Source organism: Trachypithecus francoisi, unplaced genomic scaffold (genome assembly GCF_009764315.1).
Source record: "Trachypithecus francoisi isolate TF-2019V2 unplaced genomic scaffold, Tfra_2.0 Lachesis_group10, whole genome shotgun sequence".
Classification (NCBI taxonomy): domain Eukaryota; kingdom Metazoa; phylum Chordata; class Mammalia; order Primates; family Cercopithecidae; genus Trachypithecus; species Trachypithecus francoisi.
Window position 1 is genome coordinate 57640301 of NW_022681455.1, and position 23442 is coordinate 57663742.

At 38.5% G+C, this 23442-nt stretch overlaps 1 protein-coding gene across 1 annotated transcript in view; it reads left to right on the plus strand.

The window, feature by feature from the left end:
• Positions 1-23442, plus strand: part of PRIM2 (DNA primase subunit 2) — a 324596-nt gene that overhangs the window by 263453 nt on the left and 37701 nt on the right. Inside the window, exons 11-12 of the mRNA XM_033217543.1 lie at positions 8061-8187; positions 14627-14709. Coding sequence (XP_033073434.1) covers positions 8061-8187; positions 14627-14709 — 210 coding nt within the window. The remainder of the gene's footprint in view (positions 1-8060; positions 8188-14626; positions 14710-23442) is intronic.

A 23442-nucleotide genomic window follows, 5' to 3' on the forward strand; every position in this document is an offset into this window, starting at 1 on the left:
ATTTAACATCATGCCTCTGAAAGTAACTTACTGCTGTCTTTGGTAGAAATGCATATTGGTATATTGCCAGTGCCAACAGATGGGATGTCTGGACTAATTTGGATGGTTGCAAACTGCCACTTACCCACCTTCAGACTTATCTTGACTTTCTGGCCTTTCCCCACACTGAATGAATGGAGTGGGAGGGAAGAGCCTAGACAGAAACGTATGTTTTATATTTACTTCTTCCTACTTCCTACCTCCTTTTTTTTTTTTTTTTTTTTTTGAGATGGAGTCTCACTCTGTCGCCCAGGCTGGAGTGCAGTGGCACAGTCTCGGCTCATTGCAACCTCTGCCTCCCGGATTCAAGAGATTCTCCTGCTTCAGCCTTCTGAGTAGCTGGGATTACAGGCATGTGCCACCACACCCAGCTATTTTTTGTATTATTAGTAGAGATGGGGTTTCACCATGTTGGCCAGGCTGGTCTCGAACTCTTGACCTCAGATGATCCACCTGCGTCGGCCTCCCAAAGTATTGGGATTACAGGAGTGAACCACCGCGCCCGGCCTTCCTACCTCTTTTCGTATTGAATACTTAGAGGTTTTCCTTTGAGCCATGGATATGAAGACCTAGTAAGTATTTGCTAAAAAGTATCTCCAAGTAAATACAGTCTCTGTACAGTATTTCTTGAATTTGTAAATTTGAAAACCAGAGAGGACAATTTGTTTGATAAATACATGGATTGTTTGAAAGCTTAGTAAGATCCAAGTTTCATTTATTTTTATTTTTTCTTGTTTCCAGTAGAGTTGGAAGGGTCCAAATTTTAGACATATGTATACAAAGGCAGTAAATAAATTGGAAAGAAGAGGGAAGTTAATGCTTTTAGCTTTTCTCTTTTAGAGAGACTAGCTTTCCATTATTTTAACAGAATAGCTTACCAAAATGTTCTTTCCCTATTTTGTGATGAACATACTGAAATCTTGTATCTAATTAAATTCATTTCCTACCTAAAAGTTTTCACAAAAAAGATTGACTATAGTTCATGTTTGTGACTAAAGACACGAGTTGTTTATAAAAGGTTTGCTGGAAATTTTAATGTCCGTGTTTTCATCAGTGAAATTAATGATGACTTGAAAGTTTTTCTTCTTTCTTGAAAGTTTTCGTTGAAATGCTATTTGTTTTCCTGGTTATTGATTACTTGTGGACAGATAGCAGTTGTGAAGACATAAACTACTGATTGTTAAAAATTTCAGCATTCTCTTTTCAAAAGAAATTGGCAAACTGATTCTAAAATTTATATGGAAATGCAAGGACGTAGAATAGCCAAAATAATCTTGAAAATGAACACAGTAGGACTTACATATCTTTGAAAGTTACTCTAAAGCTATTGTAATCAAGACAGTGTGTCATTGGCTAAAGGACAGACATGTAGATCAATGGGATCCAATTGGATCTGATCTAGTCAGAGTCCAAAAATAGAACTACACATATGTGGTCAAATTTGATGAGGATGTCAAAGTGATTTAATGGGAAAAAGAAAGTGTCTTCAACATATGGTGTTGGAAAGGTGCTTTTCCACATACAGAATAAAAGAACTTTGATTCCTACCTTACACCGTAGACAAAAATTAACTTGAGATGAATCAGGACCTAGACTTAAAAGCTAAAGCATTACAGTTTCTAAAGGACAACATAAAAATATCTTTCCAATTTATCTTAGGACACAGCACTACCATTAAAAAGTTGATAAATTGGACTTCATCAGAAATAACACCTGCTCATCAGAAGATAACATCAAGTAGATAAGCCTTTGTTACAGTTATATTTGACAAAGGGCTTGTGTCCAGAATATATAAATAAGGGAATAATTAAAAGAAGGCAAGCAACATTTAAAAATTTTAAATCAACATTTAAATAATTAAAAGAAGGCAATCAAAATTTTAAGATTTGAACAGACATTTCATAAAATAAGGAATATCACTAGTCAAAAAGCACATGAAAAAGTGCTCATCATCATTAGTCATCAGGGAAATGCAAAGTGAGATACCACTGCTTACCCACTAGAATGGCTAAAATTAACAAGATTTATAAAATGTTTGGGAGAATGTGGAACTCTCAGTGATTGCTGGTGGAGGTATACAATAGTACAACTACTCTGGAAAATTTTGGGCAGCAATTCCACTTCTATGTATTTATCCCAGAGAAATGAAAATGTATACCTACAAAAGCTATATGTAAGAATGTTCATGGCCACTTGATTGAGAATAGCCAAAAACTGTAGAAGCCCAGTGTGTATGGTAGGAAAAAACCAATTTTCTCCTACTATACACTCAACACAGAGAGTATACTGACGAGATGTGTGGATTTTTCCCACACTGACCAATTCTCTGACACTAGCCAGATAGCCTATATTCAGTTCACTTCTGACACTAACTAGAACTCGTGCAGATCTCTCATGGATTAAGAGCTCAGTCCCACAAGACTGTGCCCTACTTCATAAACCAATTGCAAGCAGCAGGTTCCCAGGTTACCACAACTTCTGACCAGTTTGGCCACAAGTGGGAGGTTACCACAGCCCCCTTCTCAGGTTCAGTAATGTGCGAGAGCAGCTCACAGAACTCAGGGAAATGTTTACATTTATCAATTTATTGTAAAGGATGTTTTAAGGGATACAGGTGAACAGTCAAAGAAGTACTCTGGGTAAGATGTGTGGGAAGTGGCATGGACCTTCCATGCCCTCTCTGGGTATTCCACCCTCCCATCACCTCCATGTCTTTGGCATCCCAGATGCTTTCCAGACCCTGTAGTTTAGGGATTTTTTTTTTTTTAATTTAAGTTCTAGGGTACATGTGCACAATATACAGGTTTGTTACATATGTATACATGTGCTATGTTGGTGTGCTGCACCCATTAACTCGTCATTTACATTAGATATATCTCCTAATGCTATCCCTCCCCCTCCCCCCACCCCACGACAGGCCCCAGTGTGTGATGTTCCCCACCCTGTGTCCACCTGTTCTCATTGTTCAATTCCCACCTATGAGTGAGAACATGTGGTGTTTGGTTTTCTGTCCTTGCGATAGTTTGCTGACAATGATGGTTTCCAGCTTCATCCATATCCCGACAAAGGACATGAACTCATCCTTTATGGCTGCATGGTATTCCATGGTGTATATGTGCCACCTTTTCTTAATCCAGTCTATCACTGATGGACATTTGAGTTGGTTCCAAGTCTTTGCTATTGTGAATAGTGACGCAGTAAACATATGTGTGCATGTGTCTTTATAGCAGCATGATTTATAATCCTTTGGGTATATACTCAGTAATGGGATTGCTGGGTCAGATGGTATTTCTAGTTCTAGATCCTTGAGGAGTCGCCACACTGTCTTCCACAACAGTTGAACTAGTTTACGGTCAGTTTAGGGATTTTTATGGAGGTTTCATCACATAGGCTGAGCACGTATTAACTCATTTTCCAGCCCCCTCCTTTTCCTGGAGGATGGGATAGTGCGGTTGAAAGTTCCAGGCTTCTAATTATGGCTTGGTCTTTCTGGTGACCAGACCCATCCAGGAGCCCACCAAGAGTCACCTCATTAGAACAAAAGACACTCTTATCAATACCCAGGAAGTTCCAAGGGATTGGCAACTCTGTCTGTCAGAAACTTGGGCCACAGACCAAATATTAGAACGGAAGATACACCTAGCATCCCTCTTGCTCAGGAAATTACAAGAGTTTTTGGGAACTCTCTGCGAGGAACCAGGAGCAGGGATCAAATACACATTTCTTATTGTATCACAATATCACATCTCCAGGTGTCCATCAGCAAGAGCCTAGACAAGCGATCTGGTATATCCATACAGTAGAACACTACTCGGCAATAAAAAAGAACAAACTGCTAATACATGTAATGGCAAGGATAAATCTCAGAAGCATTAAAGGACATGAAAGAAGCCAGACACAAATACTTTATACTGTATGATTCCATTGATACAAAGTTATAGAATAGCTAAAACTAATCTGTGGTGACAAAAATCAGATCAGTAGTTGCTTCTGGTTGTGGAGGGAGGGGAATGTTGACTGAGAAGAAGCAAGAGGGAATTCTACAGGTTGATGGAAATGTTCTATCTTCTGGTAGGGGTGTGGGTTGTATAGGTATAGTCACTTGCCCAAACTGATCATCCTATAGACTTAAGATGTGTGCATTTCACTATATTTCAGTTATAACCTCAAATTTAAAGATCTCACACAAAAAATAGCAAGATATTTTCCTATCTCTTATTCTGACTCTCTTTCTGATTCTCTTAAAGTATTGGACAGCCCAGTCCCACTATACTGAGCCAGTTTTTGAAAGAAAATACAATTTATTACTTTTACTATCTTTTAACATATCCACTATACTCTATAGAGGGCATCGTTTAAACTTTTTCAGTCTTTGTTGTTGTTGTTCCAGTGAAGAAGAAAAGCTATCCAGAAGAACAAAATAGCACAACAGTGTAAACTTGCAATGATTTGGCAAGGTTTTGAAGTTATTTAATCCTGATAAGTTAAAATCCCTTGAAGCATATTTATACATTCATCTTTCCAGCCAGCTACCGCTTATTTGCTCTTTCATTCAAGTGAAGGTTATTGAGCACCTCCTATGAGTAGATGTTTTATCAGATACTGAGTGGGCATGCTATGATGAGTACACAACCAAGTCCCTGCCCTTAACAGCATTCCTAGTTTAGTAGTGATAAATACAAAAATAAATTCCATTGCAACAAGAAAGGTACAGCACTGTACAAACTGCTGCTGTGCATTCTTTTGAGGAAGCAACGTCTTCTACCTTGGGTGCTTGGGAAGATTCCACAGAGGAAGTGACATTTGAGCCAGTTTGTATGAATAGTTAGAGTTGTGGATAGGAGCTGGAAGAAGGGGGACATTTTAAGATGACTAGAAATGTAATTGAATAGTTCAGTGAGTCTTTTATCCTCCCTAAACCCTTAGGTGAAGGTTCAGTTAATATCTACTGAAGTAGAAGTCTTTTGCAGTAGCACAGTCAGTGTTTAAACTAGGACACCAAAATATTTTCATTTTTCCCCCTCACCAATAGCAGCTAATATTTATTGAGAATAAAGGATGTGACAGGTACTCTGCTTAATGTTTTAATTTAATTTAATCTTCATAGCAATTTAATGCATTAATATTACTGTCCCTATAGATTGGGAAAATTGAGGATTGAAGTAACACCCTTTATAAGTGGACAGGCCGGGGATCCTTTCCCAGGTTTCTCTGCCCCCAAAGTCTGGGATCTTTAAAAAGCCTACTCTATGTGTGTTGCTCTTAGTATGAGCCCAGAGAAAGCAAGCAAAGGGCAACTCTGAAGTGTCTTGCGCGGTCACTTAAAACGGGAGATTTACCTGCTTTCCAAAATACGGCCTGCCCACCTTTTGTATTTAAGTTTTAGTTCATTGCCAATATGTATAATTATTTATAAATTCAAAATAATCTGTTTTATTTTTATTCCTATCTACATGATACTTTTTGGTGTTATGCTTAGTAATTTCATGTATGAAAAATTGCCAAGTAATCATTCTGTAAGCTTTCTAGAGTATCCATTTTATAAGTTAAAGAATCATGGCAGTAAAAACTATAAGCTCTTTCACTGTAATTATTAGACCGAGAACCTTGAAGATTTTGCCCTTTGAAAATGACTTGTTATTTGGGCAATCTGGCTTCTCACTATTTAACAAGTGTTGCTTGAAGTATCAGGTAGGAACATTTGACGTGCTCCACAGCCACTCACAGCTTCTGATCATTCTGTTTGTGACAGCCTTGAGAGATCACTGAGTGGTAGTTTAAGATTGTGCTCCAGTATAAAAGTGGCAAGGTTTGTCTTTTAAACAAACATGTATTTTTTTCAGAGTAGAAGATAAATTTTTTACTAAATCAGTCATTTGCCATACATTTTAGAAACTTGGTTTTAGGTCTGTAGTTTTTGCCCAAATGACCACTTAACATGGGACACCTACCCTAACCCCTACCTCTTTCCCAGGAAAGTTAGATTTTTGTCCAAGATTCCACCAGTATTGAATATTACCTCTTGCCAGATATCTTGTCAAAGGTCCATTGTCTGCTTTTGGTTGACCAATGGGGTATGGGTTGTTATGCCAGATGAGTGTCACGTAGTAGTGGAATTAGAAAATCATCAACCAAGGGCCTGGCACAGTGGCTCACATCTGCAATCCCAGGGCTTTAGGAGGCCAAGGTGGGAGGATTGCTTGAGGCCAGGAGTTTGAGACCAGCCTGGGCAACATAGCAGGACCCTGTCTGGTGACACACACCTATAGTCCTAGTCACCCAGGAGGCTGAGTTGGGAAGATCACTTGAGCCCAGGAGTTTGAGGTTACAGTGAGCTATGATCATGGCATTGCACTCCAGTCAGGGCAACAGAGCAATATTCTATCTCTAAAAAAAAATTAAAAATTAAATTTAAAAAGTCACCAACCCTCAGGCATTGGAAAACATTTAATGGAAGCAGAATAATGGGATGATTGCCTTCCTAATGCTGTAGTAGACAAAGGAGTACTTCACATTTTTTCCTTCATGCATGCTGGTACTGAGGTGGCTGCAAAGATCCAATAGACAGATCTTACCTCAAAGAGTTTATGGTCCTGGAGGAACTAATCATCTATGTGAATATGTGATTAATAGAAAGTAGCATGATAATGTGTCGTAAAAGAAGTAAAGTGCCATACAAATCAAATATGAAGATAAATCTTCTAGAAAAGTATAGGTATAAGTATAGGTAAAATGCTATTGAAATATGTAGGAAGAAGAGATTACTTCTGATTTTAGACCTCAAAACAAGTGACATTTAAAATGGAGTCTGAGAGAAGTTATGTCCTAAAAAGATTTAACTGGAAGCTACTATTTTTAAATATCTTATTTCTTATTACTAAGAAAGTGTATTATGGAAAGAACATGGGCTTTGGAATCAGACTTGTCTGTACATGTCTACCATTTAATAACTGTTGTATATCACATTGCTTCATTCTTTGAACTTCGGTTTTCTCAAGTATAGCATCATAGAGGAGTTGTGATGATCTAAATGATTAAATGGGATCACACTTGTAAAAGCTCCTAGCAAAATGCCTGGCACCTGTTCACTTTTCATTATATGCTGGTTCCTTTTGTTCTCCTGTCTGACCCAATTCAAAGTCCCTTCTGTCCCATTAGCTTGTTTTATGAACATGGAGGCAAGGATTCTGGGTAGGAGGCAGTTGTAGTACTTCATTCATTAAGCATTTGTTGACTATTTTGTATAGTGGAAATCCAGAGGAAGGGATGATGATGATGATGATGATGATGATATTTTGAGACAGGATCTCACTATGTTGCCTAGGCTGAAGTACAGTGGCACAATCATGGCTCACTGCAGCCTCAACCCTACAGCCCAATCGATAATTCTCCCTCAGGCTCCTGAGTAGCTGAGACCACAGGTGCATGCCCCCACATCCAGCTAATTTTTAATTTTTTTTGTAGCGATGGGGTCTCACTATGTTGCCCAGGCTGATCTTGAACTCCTGGGCTCATGCAATCCTCTTGTCTTAGCCTCCTAAAGTGCTGGGATTACAGGCATGAGCCACTGCACCTGGCCTAGGATTAACTATTTTAATAGGCATTTAGGAAGTAGAATGGGTAGATATGGGAATTCAGGGAGAATTAGGGGAAGGTGGATAGAAAAGAGGCTAAACTGGTTTTCTTCTAGTATAATCTTTGGAATCAAGCTAAGAAGGGCAAATCAATTATTCTTCTCAGGAAAAGATTTTCTTTATCTTTAAACATATAGATAACATTAGCTGTCTTCTACCTGAGAAATTTGTCTTCTATAAGTTTTGTACCTTTTTTTAAAAAATAAATTATTTGTATCATAAAGGATCTAAATAATATATATGGCATGAATGTACATCTGCCCATGAATGCTGAATTTATTCTAGAAAATATCACTTTGCACTCTTTGATTTTTTAGCTTGCTTTGCTGATCTCACTAGTATAATCATTGGCTGACTTTGTCTCTTTTTCCATTTTCTCCCAATCAGTTTGATAAAGGTTACTCTTACAACATCCGTCATAGCTTTGGAAAGGAAGGCAAGAGGACAGACTATACACCTTTCAGTTGCTTGAAGATTATTCTATCCAATCCACCAAGCCAAGGGGATTATCATGGTAAGTGCCTCCACTGGATATGTTCACCAAGTACAAAAATCCAAGAGCTCTGCTGGAAACCCTGAAACAATGTAGTGGCTTTTTGCATTACTGTCAGGAGCTAGTTTGTAGCTTATGTCAGTCATCACTGTCAAGCTAGAGCTCCATTACTCTTAGAGCAATTTGTCTTATTACTGAACTAGGTCAGGCAAGAGAAATTCATTCAGCTCTAGGTCCGCTTGGTGCAGAGATGAGTTCAATTCCTGGATATCCTTGTTAACTTTCTGTCTCGTTGATCTGTCTAATGTTGACAGTGGAGTGTTGAAGTCTCCCATTATAATTGTAGGGGAGTCTAAGTCTCTTTGTAAGTCTCTAAGGACTTGCTTTATGAATCTGGGTTCTCCTGTATTGGGTGCATATATATTTAGGATAGTTAGCTCTTCCTGTTGAATTGATCCCTTTACCATTATGTAATGGCCTTCTTTGTCTCTTTTGATCTTTGATGGCTTAAAGTCTGTTTTATCAGAGACTAGTATTGCAACCCCTGCTTTTTTTTGTTCTCCATTTGCTTAGTAGATCTTCCTCCATCCCTTTATTTTGAGCCTATGTATGTCTCTGCATGTGAGATGGGTCTCCTGAATACAGCAGACTGATGGGTCTTGACTCTTTATCCAGTTTGCCAGTCTGTGTCTTTTAATTGGAGCATTTAGTCCATTAACATTTAAGGTTAATATTGTTATGTGTGAACTTGATCCTGCCATTATGATATTAACTGGTTATTTTGCTCGTTAGTTGATGCAGTTTCTTCCTAGCCTCGATGGTCTTTACATTTTGGCATGTTTTTGCAATGGCTGGTACCGGTTGTTCCTTTCCATGTTTAGGGCTTCCTTCAGGGTCTCTTGTAAGGCAGGCCTGGTGGTGACAAAATCTCTAAGCATTTGCTTATCTGTAAAGGATTTTATTTCTCCTTCACTTATGAAACTTAGCTTGGCTGGATATGAAATTCTGGGTTGAAAATTCTTTTCTTTAAGAACGTTGAATATTGGCCCCCACTCTCTTCTGGCTTGTAGAGTTTCTGCCGAGAGATCTGCTGTTAGTCTGATGGGCTTCCCTTTGTGGGTAACCCGACCTTTCTCTCTGGCTGCCCTTAAGATTTTTTCCTTCATTTCAACTTTGGTGAATCTGGCAATTATGTGTCTTGGAGTTGCTCTTCTGGAGGAGTGTCTTTGTGGCGTTCTCTGTATTTCCTGAATGTGAATGTTGGCCTGCCCTACTAGGTTGGGGAAGTTCTCCTGAATGATATCCTGAAGAGTGTTTTCCAAGTTGGTTCCATTTTCCCCCTCACTTTCAGGCACCCCAGTCAGACGTAGATTTGGTCTTTTTACATAATCTCATACTTCTTGCAGTCTTTGTTCATTTCTTTTTCTTCTTTTTTCTTTTGGTTTCTCTTCTGGCTTCGTTTCATTCATTTGATCCTCAATCTCTGATACTCTTTCTTTCAGTTGATCGAGTCGGTTACTGAAGCTTGTGCATCTGTCACGTATTTCTCGTGTCATGGTTTTCATCTCTGTCATTTCGTTTATGACCTTCTCTGCATTAATTATTCTAGCTATCAATTCTTCCACTCTTTTTTCAAGATTTTTAGTTTCTTTGCGCTGGGTACGTAATTCCTCCTTTAGCTCTGAGAACTTTGATGGACTGAAGCCTTCTTCTCTCATCTCGTCAAAGTCATTCTCTGACCAGCTTTGATCCGTTGCTGGCGATGAGCTGCGCTCCTTTGCAGGGGGAGATGCACTCTTATTTTTTGAATTTCCAGCTTTTCTGCCCTGCTTTTTCCCCATCTTTGTGGTTTTATCTGCCTCTGGTCTTTGATGATGGTGATGTACTGATGGGGTTTTGGTATAGGTGTCCTTCCTGTTTGATAGTTTTCCTTCTAACAGTCAGGGCCCTCAGCTGTAGGTCTGTTGGAGATTGCTTGAGGTCCACTCCAGACCCTGTTTGCCTGGGTATCAGCAGCAGAGGCTGCAGAAGATAGAATATTGCTGAACAGCGAGTGTACCTGTCTGATTCTTACTTTGGAAGCTTCCTCTCAGGGGTGTACTCCACCCTGTGAGGTGTGGGGTGTCAGACTGCCCCTAGTGGGGGATGTCTCCCAGTTAGGCTATTCAGGGGTCAGGGACCCACTTGAGCAGGCAGTCTGTCCCTTCTCAGATCTCAACGTCCGTATCGGGAGATCCACTGCTCTCTTCAAAGCTGTCAGACAGAGTCGTTTGCGTCTGCAGAGGTTTCTGCTGCTTTTGTTGTTGTTGTTGTTTAGCTGTGCCCTGTCCCCAGAGGTGGATTCTACAGAGACAGGCAGGTTTCCTTGAGCTGCTGTGAGCTCCACCCATTTCGAGCTTCCCAGCGGCTTTGTTTACCTACTTAAGCCTCAGCAATGGTGGGCGCCCCTCCCCCACCCTCGCTGCTGCCTTGAGGTTAGATCGCGGACTGCTGTGCTAGCAATGAGGGAGGCTCTGTGGCCGTGCGACCTTCCCGGCCAGGTGTGGGATATAATCTCCTGGTGTGCCCGTTTGCTTAAAGTGCAGTATTGGGGTGGGAGTTATCCGATTTTCCAGGTGTTGTGTGTCTCAGTTCCCCTGGCTAGGAAAAGGGATTCCCTTCCCCCTTGTGCTTCCCAGGTGAGGCGATGCCTCGCCCTGCTTCAGCTCTTGCTGGTCGGGCTGCAGCAGCTGACCAGCACCGATTGTCCGGCACTCCCTAGTGAGATGACCCCAGTACCTCAGTTGAAAATGCAGAAATCACCGGTCTTCTGTGTTGCTCGCGCTGGGAGTTGGAGACTGGAGCTGTTCCTATTTGGCCATGTTGCTCCGCCCCCACTTCTGTTCTTTTCTCTCTTTTTTCGCCTTTTGGGATTTCAGTTACACATGCGTTCTACCTTTTATAGTTGTCCCACAGTTCTTGGGTATTGTGTTTTTTTTTTTTTTTTTTTTTTTGTCTTTTTCCTCTTTGCTTTTTAGTTTCAGAAGTTTCTATTTGTCCTATCCACAAGATCCAAGGATTTTCCCCCGTCATGTCCAGTCTACTGATGAACCCATTGAAGACATTCTTCATTTCTGTTAGTGTTTTTGATCGCTAGCATTTCTTTTTTATTCTTAGAATTTTCATCTCTCTGCTAGCTGGTTATTCTAACATGTTTATTGAATGGGGAGTCCTTTCTCCATTGCCTATTTTTATTGACTTTGTTGAAGGTCAGATAGTTGTAGGTATGCTGTCTTATTTCTGATTCTCTATTCTGGTTCATTAGTCTATGTGTCTGTTTTCATACCAGTACCATGCTGTTTTGGTTATAATAGCCTTATAGTATAGTTTGGAGTTAGGTAGAGTGATACTTCTGGCTTTTTTGAGACAGAGTCTCATTCTGTCGCCCAGGCTGGAGTGCAGTGGCGCAGTCTCGGCTCACTGCAAGCTCCGCCTCTCGGGTTCACGCCACTCTCCTGCCTCAGCCTCCCGTGTAGCTGGGACTACAGGCGCCCTCCACCACGCCTGGCTAATTTTTTGTATTTTTAGTAGAGACGAGATTTCACTGTGGTCTCGATCTCCTGACCTCATGATCTGCCCACCTCAGCCTCCCAAAGTGCTGGGATTACAGGCGTGAGCCACTGCACCCGGCCTGATGCCTCTGGCTTTGTTTCTTTTGCTTAGGATTGCTTTGGTCATTTAGGCTCTTTTTTAGTTCCATATGAATTTTAGAATAGTTGTTTTCTTATTCTGTGAAAAATGACATTGGTAGTTTGATAGGAATAGCATTGAATCTGTACATTACTTAGGGTGGTATGGCCATTTTAATGATACTGATTCTTCCAGTCCATGAGCATGGAATGTTTTTCTGTTTGTGTTGTCTCTGATTTCATTCAGCAGCGTTTTGTAGTTCTCCTTGTAGAGATCTTTCACTTCCTCGCTTAGATGTATTCCTAAATATTTTATTTATTTATTTTTTGGTGGCTACTGTAAACGGAATTGTGTTTTTGATTTGGCTCTCAGCTTGAACATTGTTGGTATATAGAAATGCTACTGATTCTTATGACCGGATGTGGTGGATCATGCCTGTAATCCTAGCACTTTGGGAGGCCAACACGGGTAGATCACTTGAGGTCAGGAGTTCAAGACCAGCCTGGCCAACATGGTGAAACCTCATTTCTACTAAAATTAAAAAGTAAAACAAAAAGTAGTCAGGCATGGTGGCGTGCGCCTGTAATTCCAGCTACTCAGGAAAAAGAGGTTGCATTTAGCTGAGATGGCACCACTGTACCGGGTGACGGAGTGAGACTGTCTCAAAAAAACAAGAAATGCTACTGATTTTTGTATATTAATTTTGTATCCTGAAACTTTGCTGAAGTCATTTATTAATTCTAGGAGCCTTTTGGTGCATTCTTTAGGGTTTTCTAGGTATAGAATCATATCATCAGTAAACAAAGATAGTTTGACTTCTTTTCCTATTTGGATGTCTTTTATTTCTTTCTTTTGTCTGATTGCTCTGGGTAGGACTCCCAGTAGTATTTTGAGTAAGAGTGGTGAGAGTGGGCATCCTTGTCTTGTTCCCATTCTCAAGGGGAATGGTTTGAGCTTTGGCGCATTCGGTATGATGTTGGCTGTGGGTTTCTCTTAGATAGTTCTTATTATTTTGAGGTATATTTTTTGGTGTCTAGTTTTTTGAGGGTTTTTATCATGAAGGGATATTGGATGTTTTATTTTTTATTTTTTTATTTTTTTTTGAGACAGAGTCTCGCTCTGTCGCCCAGGCTGGAGTGCAGTGGCGTGATCTCGGCTCACTGCAAGCTCTGCCTCCCGGGTTCAAGTGATTCTCCTGCCTCAGCCTCCCAAGTAGCTGGGACTACAGGGGTCTGCCGCCACACCCAGTTAAGTTTTTATATTTTTAGTAGAGACGGGGTTTCACCATGTTAGCCAGGATGGTCTCGATCTCCTGACCTTGTGATCCGCCCACCTCGGCCTTCCAAAGTGCTGGGATTACAGGCGTGAGCCACCGCACCTGGCTGGGATATTGGATTTTATTGAAAGCTTTTCCATTCTATTGAGAAAATACAGTTTTTGTTTTTAATTCTGTTTATGTGGTGAATCACTTTTATTGATTTGCATATGTTGAGTCAGACTCACATCCCAGAAATAAAGCCTATTTGATCATGGTGAATTAGCTTTTTGATGTGCTGCTGGATTCAGTTTGCTAGTATTTTGTTGAGAATTTTTGATTCTATGGTCATCAGAGATATTGGCCAGAAGTTTTCTTTTTTTCATTGTGTCTCAGCCAGATTTTGGTATCAGGGTGATGCTGGCTTCATAAATTGAGTTAATGTGGGGAGTCCCCCCTCCTCAGTTTTTTGGAATAGTTTTAGTAGGATTGGTACCAATTCTTCTTTGTACATCTAGTAGGATTTGGCTGTGAATCTACCTGGTCCAGGGCTTTTTCTGGTTTATAGGTTTTTTATTCCTGATTCAGTTTCAGACCTCATTATTGATCTGTTCAGATTTTCACTTTCTTCCTGCTTCAGTCTCCGAAGGTTGTGTGTTTCCTGGAACTTAGTCATTTCCTCTAGATTTTCTAATTCGTGAAAAATGCACAATTATTTTTAATTAACTTACAGATCTATCATCTGTATGACTGAAAAAAAAAAGACTTTTCTGTATTAAATTTTTAATAAGTATTTTGACTTACCATTGCAGTTTCTTAGTAAAATATCTAAAAATTTCTAGATTTTGTCCTAAAACAACTTTTATATTTCAAATTCTTCTGTATTCTTATTTATGTGAATATTTCTAGTGGTCTAACTTTATTTTTTATGAAATAATATAGAGATTACATGTATCCACTATAAGTTGTTTTTCTATGAAATAGTTTATTTTTTCATCTGATTTCCATCCATGATTCTTTTACATTTTTATAGATTCTATGCTTTAGGAAATAGGCATATAATTTACATTTGAAAATGATGTTGAATTTTTTTCTTTCTCAGAGTTTGCATGTTTTTCATTTTGTTTACATTATCTACCTTCTCTCATATGCCTTTTACATAATTTTTAGAGTAGAATATAGGAAGATTGTATAAAGTTTTAAAATTTTATTATGCAGCTATTTTGTGATTATTTGTGCTTGTTAGCAAGGAGTGTAATTAAAGTTGTTTTCCCTCTTCCTGTTGAATGGACATCTTAGCCTGAGAATGCTGCAATGTTTTATGTAACTCTTGAGCTTGGAGTGCCCTGATAACCATACAGCTAAGTAATCATTTAGATAAAAAGAGGAAAGCAGTTGCACCCATGGGCAATTACCTTTTTTATTAATAAGCTGTTAGACAATTAAGGGGAGCTTAGATGGTCTCTTGAGTGTGGTATTATACTAAGTTGTGGGTAAATAACCTTGTTTGTGTGCTGGCTTATTTTCTGTTGTCAGGGTGCCCATTCCGTCACAGTGATCCAGAGCTGCTGAAGCAAAAGTTGCAGTCATACAAGATCTCTCCTGGAGGGATAAGCCAGGTAGGTCATATTCTTCTCTCTGCATCTGCAGTAACGAGGCCTCAGACAGATCTCTTGGTTTTATTTAATGTTCTTGCAGTGATGCTGTGTACTACTTGTCAGGCCTCATACCAGACATCTTGTCTTCAAGACGAATTAAGTTAAAACCTTGACTTACCTGGTTTAGACTCTTTGGAAATTCTAGTTCTTCTGTCTGCTAAGCTGCATTTTTATTTTTCCTCCCACCTCAATTTGTTTTACTGTCTCAACTGAGGACTACATCTTTAAAAATAAAATTTTTGAGCAATGCATGGAGCTTATTAATGAAGCTGAAAATTAATGACAGCATATTTCATTTTGGGAAATTGCTTTCTGAGCAGATGATAATGTAGTACGTACTGGCTGAAAGTTCGGATAGGCATTAGTTACTGCTGTGTGTCATCTACACTTCTGATGGTAGACCTAATCGTTTGTCAAAATACTTTGTCTTATGAACAATGGAAATGCTCAAATATGTAAAACCAAATGTCAAAGACTACATTTTAGTCAGTCTACCTTAAAAAAATTAATGTTGTGACATAGCAAAGACTGTTTTCTGTAGTGTGCTTTCAAGTTTACTGGAATTTTGAAGGAATTGGGGAAGAGCTTCTGCTTCCTTAGCTTAAGAAGAACATTATATATTTTAGAGTTAGAACATCTAAATCATCATACATCTTTAAATTGTTATTTTTATTTAAAGAAAATCATTACTCTAGACAACTTTACTGCTTCTTCTGTGTCCAAAGTTCAGATAACAAACCTTGCATAGTTTTTTAGTACTTCAAGCAAAGCAGTGTTCAAGGTGCCGTGGGGTATGCAAGGAAGAATCAGATGTAAATCCTGCTCCCACAAAACCAGTGTCTGAAAAAAAAAAAACCATAAACCAAGTGTCATGAGAGGTACATATAGACTGTCTTTGGTCTTCTGATGAGGGAAAGATTATAACCAGCTGAAGAGGTCAAGGAACCCTTTATGGAAGAGATGCCCTTTGAATTAGGGAGAGAGAATGCACAAATGAAAGACTGTTAGGAGTATTAGGATTTCAAGCTTAGGATAACTAATACATAAACACTAATAGGTAACTTAAAGGAAGTATAGTTGATTTTGGTTTGAGTGACTTAATTTTAGTGGTTAAAAACTGCTGCTAACAAATTTGATAGGGAATCTGGAAATAAAGAATTAGTGGCTTTTTTTTAAGCAATCGTAAATAATCACCTTTTTGAAAACAATACAAGTTCTTAACATTTCTATGTTAATATATTATGTCTGCATTTAAATGGCATTAATGTGGATTTGGGGCATTAGGGAATTTAGGACTAGACATCTGGTGGTCTTTTCAGTTAGAATTGTAGCATAGGGAGAAAGCCATTCTCTTTTATGGAGTCCTAGGATGTGACATGTCATGATGCATAGGAAGTCAGTGGTAGAACCAAAAATTGAAGCCAGGCTTTCTGACGCTTAATTTTTTTTTTTTTTTTCCTGAACTCCACTCTACTTTAGAGCTTACTATCATGAGTTTGCTGGGGGAGAGAAGAGGTAGGGAGTCAAAAGCTGTGTTTCAAAATGTCATCTTGGCCAGTCCTTCTCTCTGTCAAGCATTAAAAGGAGGTGGGATCAATGAAGACTGAATAGAAATGGGGAGAGAGGGAGAAAATACATTAGGGAAGTGAAGTATCACAAAAGTCAAGGAGAAAACTTTGAGAAGAGAATAAGTTCCACAGAGTCCCTTGTAGCAGAGATTTTTTTCATGAAGAGAACTGAGAAAAGGTGGTTGGATATGCTGAGAGGATTCTTTGACTTTGACTTTGGTGAGGTGTCAGTAAAATGGTGGAAACCAAAAACAAGATTATACTTAAAAAATTAATGAAAGAAAGACAGTAAATAACCTTTTCAAAAAATGTATCAGGCCAGGTGCAGGTGCTCGTACCTGTAATGCTAGCACTTAGGGAGGCTGAGGCAGGCAGATTGCTGAGCCTAGGCATTCAAGACCAGTGTAGGTAACATTGCAAAAACCTGTCTCTACAAAAAATACAAAAAATTAGCAGAGTGTGGTGGCGTGCAACTGTAGCCTCAGCTACTCAGGCGGCTGGGGTGGAAGAATCACCTGAGCCCAAGAAGTCGAGGCTACAGGGAGCCGTGATCATCCCACTGCACTCCAGCATTGACAATGGAGTGAGAACCTGTCTCAAGAAAAAAAAACAGTGCCAGTAAAGGGGATGCTAGAGTGGTATTCGCTTAAGCATCATGGGATTGTTCATTTCTGGGTTTAAGACCTGAGCTTATCTGTAGGAAGAGGAGAAGAAAAGACTGTCAGAGAGGGTGGGCTTGATGAAGATATAAAAGAAAGAAAATCTCTCTCTAACCAAGCAGAATTAAGCTCTCTTTCCTTTATACTATGACTGTATTGTACATGCCTTTGCTCTTAACATTTGTTACACTTGATTGTAATTATTTGTTTACCTGTTCATCTTTTCCAATAGTTTGTGAGTTTCCTGAAAGGGGGACTGGATTTTTACTTAACTTTCTGTCTCATAGTAATCCAATGAGTTACACTTGTTAGGTGCTTTTAAAATGTTGGAAGAGTGAATGGGCATATTTAGGTATGAGGTGGATCCTAGAGTGTGCATGGTAGTATGCAGAGAGAGACAAATAAAAGACACAAGTGAAAAAGTAACTTACTGGAGGAAGGACGATATGTACTGGAACCAAAGGATGGTGACAGAGAAAGGCATACCCCTCAGCAGTGTGAGAATATAGAGGAAATAGTTAAGACACAGCAAAGGGAAGTTGATGGAGTGTATCAACTGGTCTTACTCTTCCTTGTAAATAAAGGTCATCAGCTGGAGAGTAAAGGGATTATGAATGATATTCTGGTTATAGAAAAGGTTAGAAACTACCACCAACAAATGTGATAGGGAATCTAGAAGAAATTAGAGGTGTTTTTTTTAGCAGTCATAAAGAATCTCCTTTAAAAAAATCTTAATATATTAACATTATCTCAAGAAAACTAATGTTTATAGTTAGTAGTAATGACCATGTTTGTATATTCTTTGCTTGTGACTCCACTGTATTTCTCCATTTGCCCTTGATCCATAAGTATACCCCTTACTTAGCTGATGCTGGTTAGTAATTTTCACATTACCCTTTAGACCTGCATTGTAACCTTTTATCTGAGATGAACACAGATGTATAGTGCATGCGGGCAAGCTGTAAATAATATTTTGCTTTTATTTGATGTATTTATTGAGTGGATCTCACTAAAGTGAAGCAGCTGGTGGACTGTATTCTAAAGGGCAGAGAGTTAATGGATGAAAATTCCATGTAAAACATTTTGATAAGGTTGAATTTTGCAGGTTGGCCTAAGTGCAGATTAGATCTTGAAAACTCCAAGTGTACATGAAAATATTGAATGAGAGTTAAGAAAAACATCATTAAAATGTATGTAAGGTAGAACTCATTGTGGTTATTTTTATCTCAGAGAAAACTACTTGAAAAATATACTTTCAACTATAGGAAACAGTTTTTTTTTTTTTTTTTTTTTGAGGGAGAGTCTCACTCTGTCTTCCAGGCTGGAGTGCAATGGTGCGATCTCGGCTCACTGCAACCACCAGTTCACGCGACTCTCCCGCCTCAGCGTCCTGAGTAGCTAGGATCACAGGCACCCTCCACCATGCCCAGATAATTTTTGTATTTTTGTGGGGATGAGGTTTCACTTGGGTGATCTCCCTGCCTCGGCCTCCCAAAGCACTGGGATTACAGGTGTGAGCCACCACGCCTGGCCAAGAAATAGATGTTTTAAGTAATCAAAATGTTGGTGATCAGAAAAGGGATCATTGTGACTCAGCTGGCATTGCTGATTTTTTTTTTTTTTTTTTTTTACAAAGCATCCTTGTAGGATCACATTTCATTTTCCTTTTTAATTAACCTTAATAGTGTTACAAAATCACTGAAAATTAATGAGCTTGGTATCCAGCTTAAGAAACAGCAATTAAACAGAATATGGGCAAAGAAAATGGTTACCCCTGCATTTATTCCCCTCTCCTCCCCGAAAAGAGAAATACACAGCAGTCAATTCACCAACACGATATAAAAATTGTAAATATTTATGCCCCAACATAGCTTCAAAATACATGAATTAATAACAGAGAATTGAAAAGAGAACTAGACAAATCCACAGTTATATTTGGAGACTTCAGCACTCCTCTTAATAATTAACAGAATAAGCAGGCAGAAAGTCAGGAAAGATACAGAAGCCTTGAATAATACTGTCAACCAGCTTTACCTGTCAACCAACTTTACCTAGTTAACATCTGTAGAACATGTTACCCAGCAACAGGAGACATGAAATAGTAACCCAGGTAGATCATAGTCTAGGTCTTCAAAATCCATTACAAATGTAAATAATGTGAAATCCTATAAAGCAGGATTTAAAGCAGAGCAATAAAGCAAGAAAAACAAACAAAAGATTAGAAAAGAGGAAAGAAAACCTTTTTCTATTCTCAAAGTGATTATCAGTGTAAAAAAATCTCAAAGAACCTAGCAAGATGCTACTGTAACTAGTAGGTGGCAGGATACTAACTCAATATACAAAAATCAATTCTATTTCTTACAGTGAACAATTGGAAATTAAACATTTCAGAAAGTATTAGGTTGCTGCAAACATAATTGTGGCTTTTACCGCAAATACTTTTTTAGCAACCTAATACCATATACAGTAATACCAGAAATCCAAAATATACACAAGATCTTTATGTGAAAGACTGATGAAAATGAAAAACAAAGTGGGGACACATGTTTCTTGATTTCAAGACCTACTGAAAACTATTGTAATTTAGTTGGTGTGGTATTAGGGAAATGATGAAGACAGATTAATTAGACAGAATAGAGTTCAGAAATAGACCCACATATATATGGGCAACTGATTTTTAAACAAAGGTGCCAGGGCAATATAATAAAGAAATGGTAATGCAGAGTTCCAGAACAACTCTAGAGTTCTAGAACAAGTAGATCTAGAACAATTGGATATCCAAATGCAAAAAGCCTAGACATATACCTCCCAGCTTATATAAAAATTATAAAAATGGATTATAGAACTAAGTAACTGTAAAATGTTAAAGTTATAGAAGAAAACAGAATATCTGCACGACCTTGGGTTTGGTGTATTCCCTGAAAGAAAATAGTGATAAATTAGACTTTACCAAAATTAAAAATTTTGCTCTGCAAAAAACAGCTTTAAGAGAGCAAGATAAGCCACAGACTCGAAGAAAATATTTGCAAATCATATATTTCATAAAAAATGTGAATCCAAAGAATATAAAGAACTCTCAAAACTCAGTAATTAGAAAACAGTTTTTTAAATGGGAGTAGACAATTCACCAAAGAAAAAGTATGAATGGTAAATATAAGCACATGAAAAAGTAAATAGCTCATTAGTGAAATGAAATTTAAAATTACAATGAATACCATGATATGTCAAATAGAATTGGTCTAATTTTAAAAAATCTAGCAATACTAAGTGGTGGTGAGGATGCAGAGCAACTGAAAGTCTCATACAATACTGGAGGAAATGCAAGTGGAAGAGCCACTTTGAAAAGGAATGTGGTAAATTCTTATAAAGTGAAGCTTACACATGCTATGTGACACAGTGATACCTGTAACTAGTATTTATAGAATTGAAATAAAAGTGTAAGTCCACATAAAAATCTATTCCTAAGTGTTTATAGTGTAGGCATTATTCATAATTGCCAAAAACTAGAAACAACCCAGATGTTCTTCAGTGTGTGATTGAATAAACAAATTGTGGTATAGTCATACAATGGAATATTAGTTGGCAATAGAAAGGAACAAATTACTGATACACTCATTGACATGTAAGGTTCTCAAATGCATTATACCAGACGAAAGAAGTCAGACTCAGAAGCACTATAATGTCTAATTCCATCTGTATGACAAATCTATAGGTACAGAGTGATTGCTGGGAGCAGGAGAGGTGTTAGTTATCAAGGACAGGGGAAATATTTTTGGGTAATGGGAATGATCTGTCTTGATTGCAAATATCAAAACTGAATTTGTCAAATTTTACAGAACTATGATAAAAGGAAATATATTTTATTTAAAAACTTTCTTTACTTTTTTAGAAAAAATCTTAGTCCCTGAGTAAAAAGGGGATATATTTTACTGTATGGAAATTATACCTTAATTTTTTTCTTTTTTTGTTTCTTTTTTCTTTCTTTCTTTCTTTCTTTTTTAATTGGGTCTTGCTCTGTCACACAGGCTGGCGTGCAGTAGTGTGATCAAATCTCATTGCAACCTCGAACTCCTGGGCCTAAGTGATCCTCTTGCCTCAGTCTCATAAGTAGCTGGGGTTACAGGTGCATATCACCATGCCCAGCTAATTTTTTACTTTTTTGTAGAGATAGAGGTCTTCCTGTGTTGCCTAGGCTGGTCTTGAACTCATGGCTCAAGCAGTCCTGTTGCCTTGGCGTCCCAAAGTGCTGGGATTACAGATATGAACCACTTTTTTTTTTTTTAATGGGGGAAAAAGAAAAGGGTAGATGGTAAGTAGCATAATGAGCCAAAATGTTTACTTTTCCTAATAAAAATGCAGTAGATTAAGTTTATATCAGGAACTCAAAGTATAAACATATAATTTAGAGTGACATAGACAACATCCTATGTAATAAAAAATGGAAATGGTTAAAGTAATTGCCTCTTGGGAACTAACCAAACAGTGGGAAGAAATGTGATATGAGAACTGTTGATTTTAATAATAAGCCGTAATGCACTTGTTTTTTTTTTCCTTACATGCATTACTTTGATTAAAGGTTGGAAAGAAAGTTTAATGTTATTAATTAAGTTTAAGTTAAATTGTCGTGTGCCTAATGGATAGGTAGTAATAGTAGTAGTACTAGATGACTGCAAGGTTTTTTGGTATGAAATTCTAACCCTTATCCCTCTGAGCTCCCAGTACCTAGCACAGTATCTGGTCCATGTTAGGGACTGTGAAGGATCTGAGATTTTACCTTACTTGCAAGCTAAGAACTTAGCTGCCACACTTTTATGGATTCTGGCAGAAGACATGACAATTCCAGCAATAGCAGTATGTCAGCCTTTTCTTGCATTCATTCCTTGAACCCTACTTCCCACGGAGCAACATGAAGGCCAGGTACTACCTGCACATGCAGTGGCTTGTGTTAGAGGAGAGAACCCCTGAGTTTAGGGAATCTGAACCTTTTATTACGGATAGTAAGTAAGTATGTCTACTCTTTTTTATTATTGATTTTTAATTAATTTTTTGAGAAAGAGTTTCACTCTTGTTGCCCAGGCTGGAGTGCAATGGCGTGATCTCTGCTCACTGCAATCTCCACCTCCTGGGTTCAAGCAATTATCCTGCCATATGTCTCCTCTTTAATCCAGTGGAAGGCACTATTGTCTTCCAGGGGTGTTCATTATATCAGAGGTCCCCAACCCCTGGGCCATGGACTGGTACTGGTCCATGGCCTGTTAGGAACAGCAGGAGGGGTGAGCCAGGGCTAGCAAGCATTACTGCCTGAGCTCCACCTCCTGTCAGATCAGTGGCCATGTTAGATTCTCATAGGAGCCCGAACCCTTTTGTGAACTGTGCATGCGAGGGAACTAGGTTGTGTGCTCCTTATGAGAATCGAACTAATGTCTGATGATCTGAGGTGGAACAGTTTCATCCTGAAACCACCTCCCCACCCTGGCCCGTGGAAAAATTGTCTTCCATGAAACTGGTCCCTGGTTCCGAAAAGGTTGGAGACCACTGCGTTACATGAACATCCTTGAAAAAGTGGTCTGGAGTAAAAGCCATTGTTGCCTCTATTTGCAAAATGTTCAGAAATTTAAGACTACTGGAAAATTATTTCTCAGGAATACATAGCTGATGACCAGTGAATAATATATAGATATGCAATCTATATTGGTCATTTCTTATTGGTACCTCAGCTTTTTCTCCTTAAAATATTGTTGTACATTTTAATCTCACTACTTTCATTAATTTCCTTTCAAAATTGGCAGTGAGTTAAAAATCCTTTCAATGTGTTGTTAGTTTTAGTATCGTATCTGTCTATCAATAGTTTCTGCCTAAGTTAGATGTCTGAAGTTTCTAATTATTCTAAAAACACTTTTTTTTTTTTAGTTTTTATTTTCCACTTCAGCTTTTCCTTTAAAAACCTGCAATTTTATGATAGAAATATATATATTTTGAGATACAGAAATTTTAGAACTGGGCGCAGTGGCTCACGCCTGAATCCCAGCACTTTGGGAAGCCAAGGCCTATGGATTGCTTGAGCCCAGGAGTTCGAGACCAGCCTGGGTAACATGGCAAAACCCAGTCTTTACAAAAAAAATACAAAGATTAGCCAGGCATGGAGGCATGCACCTGTAGTGTCAGCTGTGCAGGAGGCTGAGGTGGGAGGATTGCTGGATTGCTTGAGCTCAAGGGATTGAGTGAGCCATGATTGCGCCAGTGCACTCCAGCCTGGGCCACAGAGTGAGAGCCTATCTCCAAAAAAAAAAAAAAAAAAAAAAAATTAAGAATATGTGTTCAAAATATCGACAGTAAAATATCTCATTGGTCTTAAATGGTTTGTTTCTCTGAAGAAGTTATTTTCTGTTGTGGAAAGATGCACATGAAATTTTCAAATTGTACTTTGTTTCATAGACTTATAACAGTGTGCTATGTCCTATTTTAAT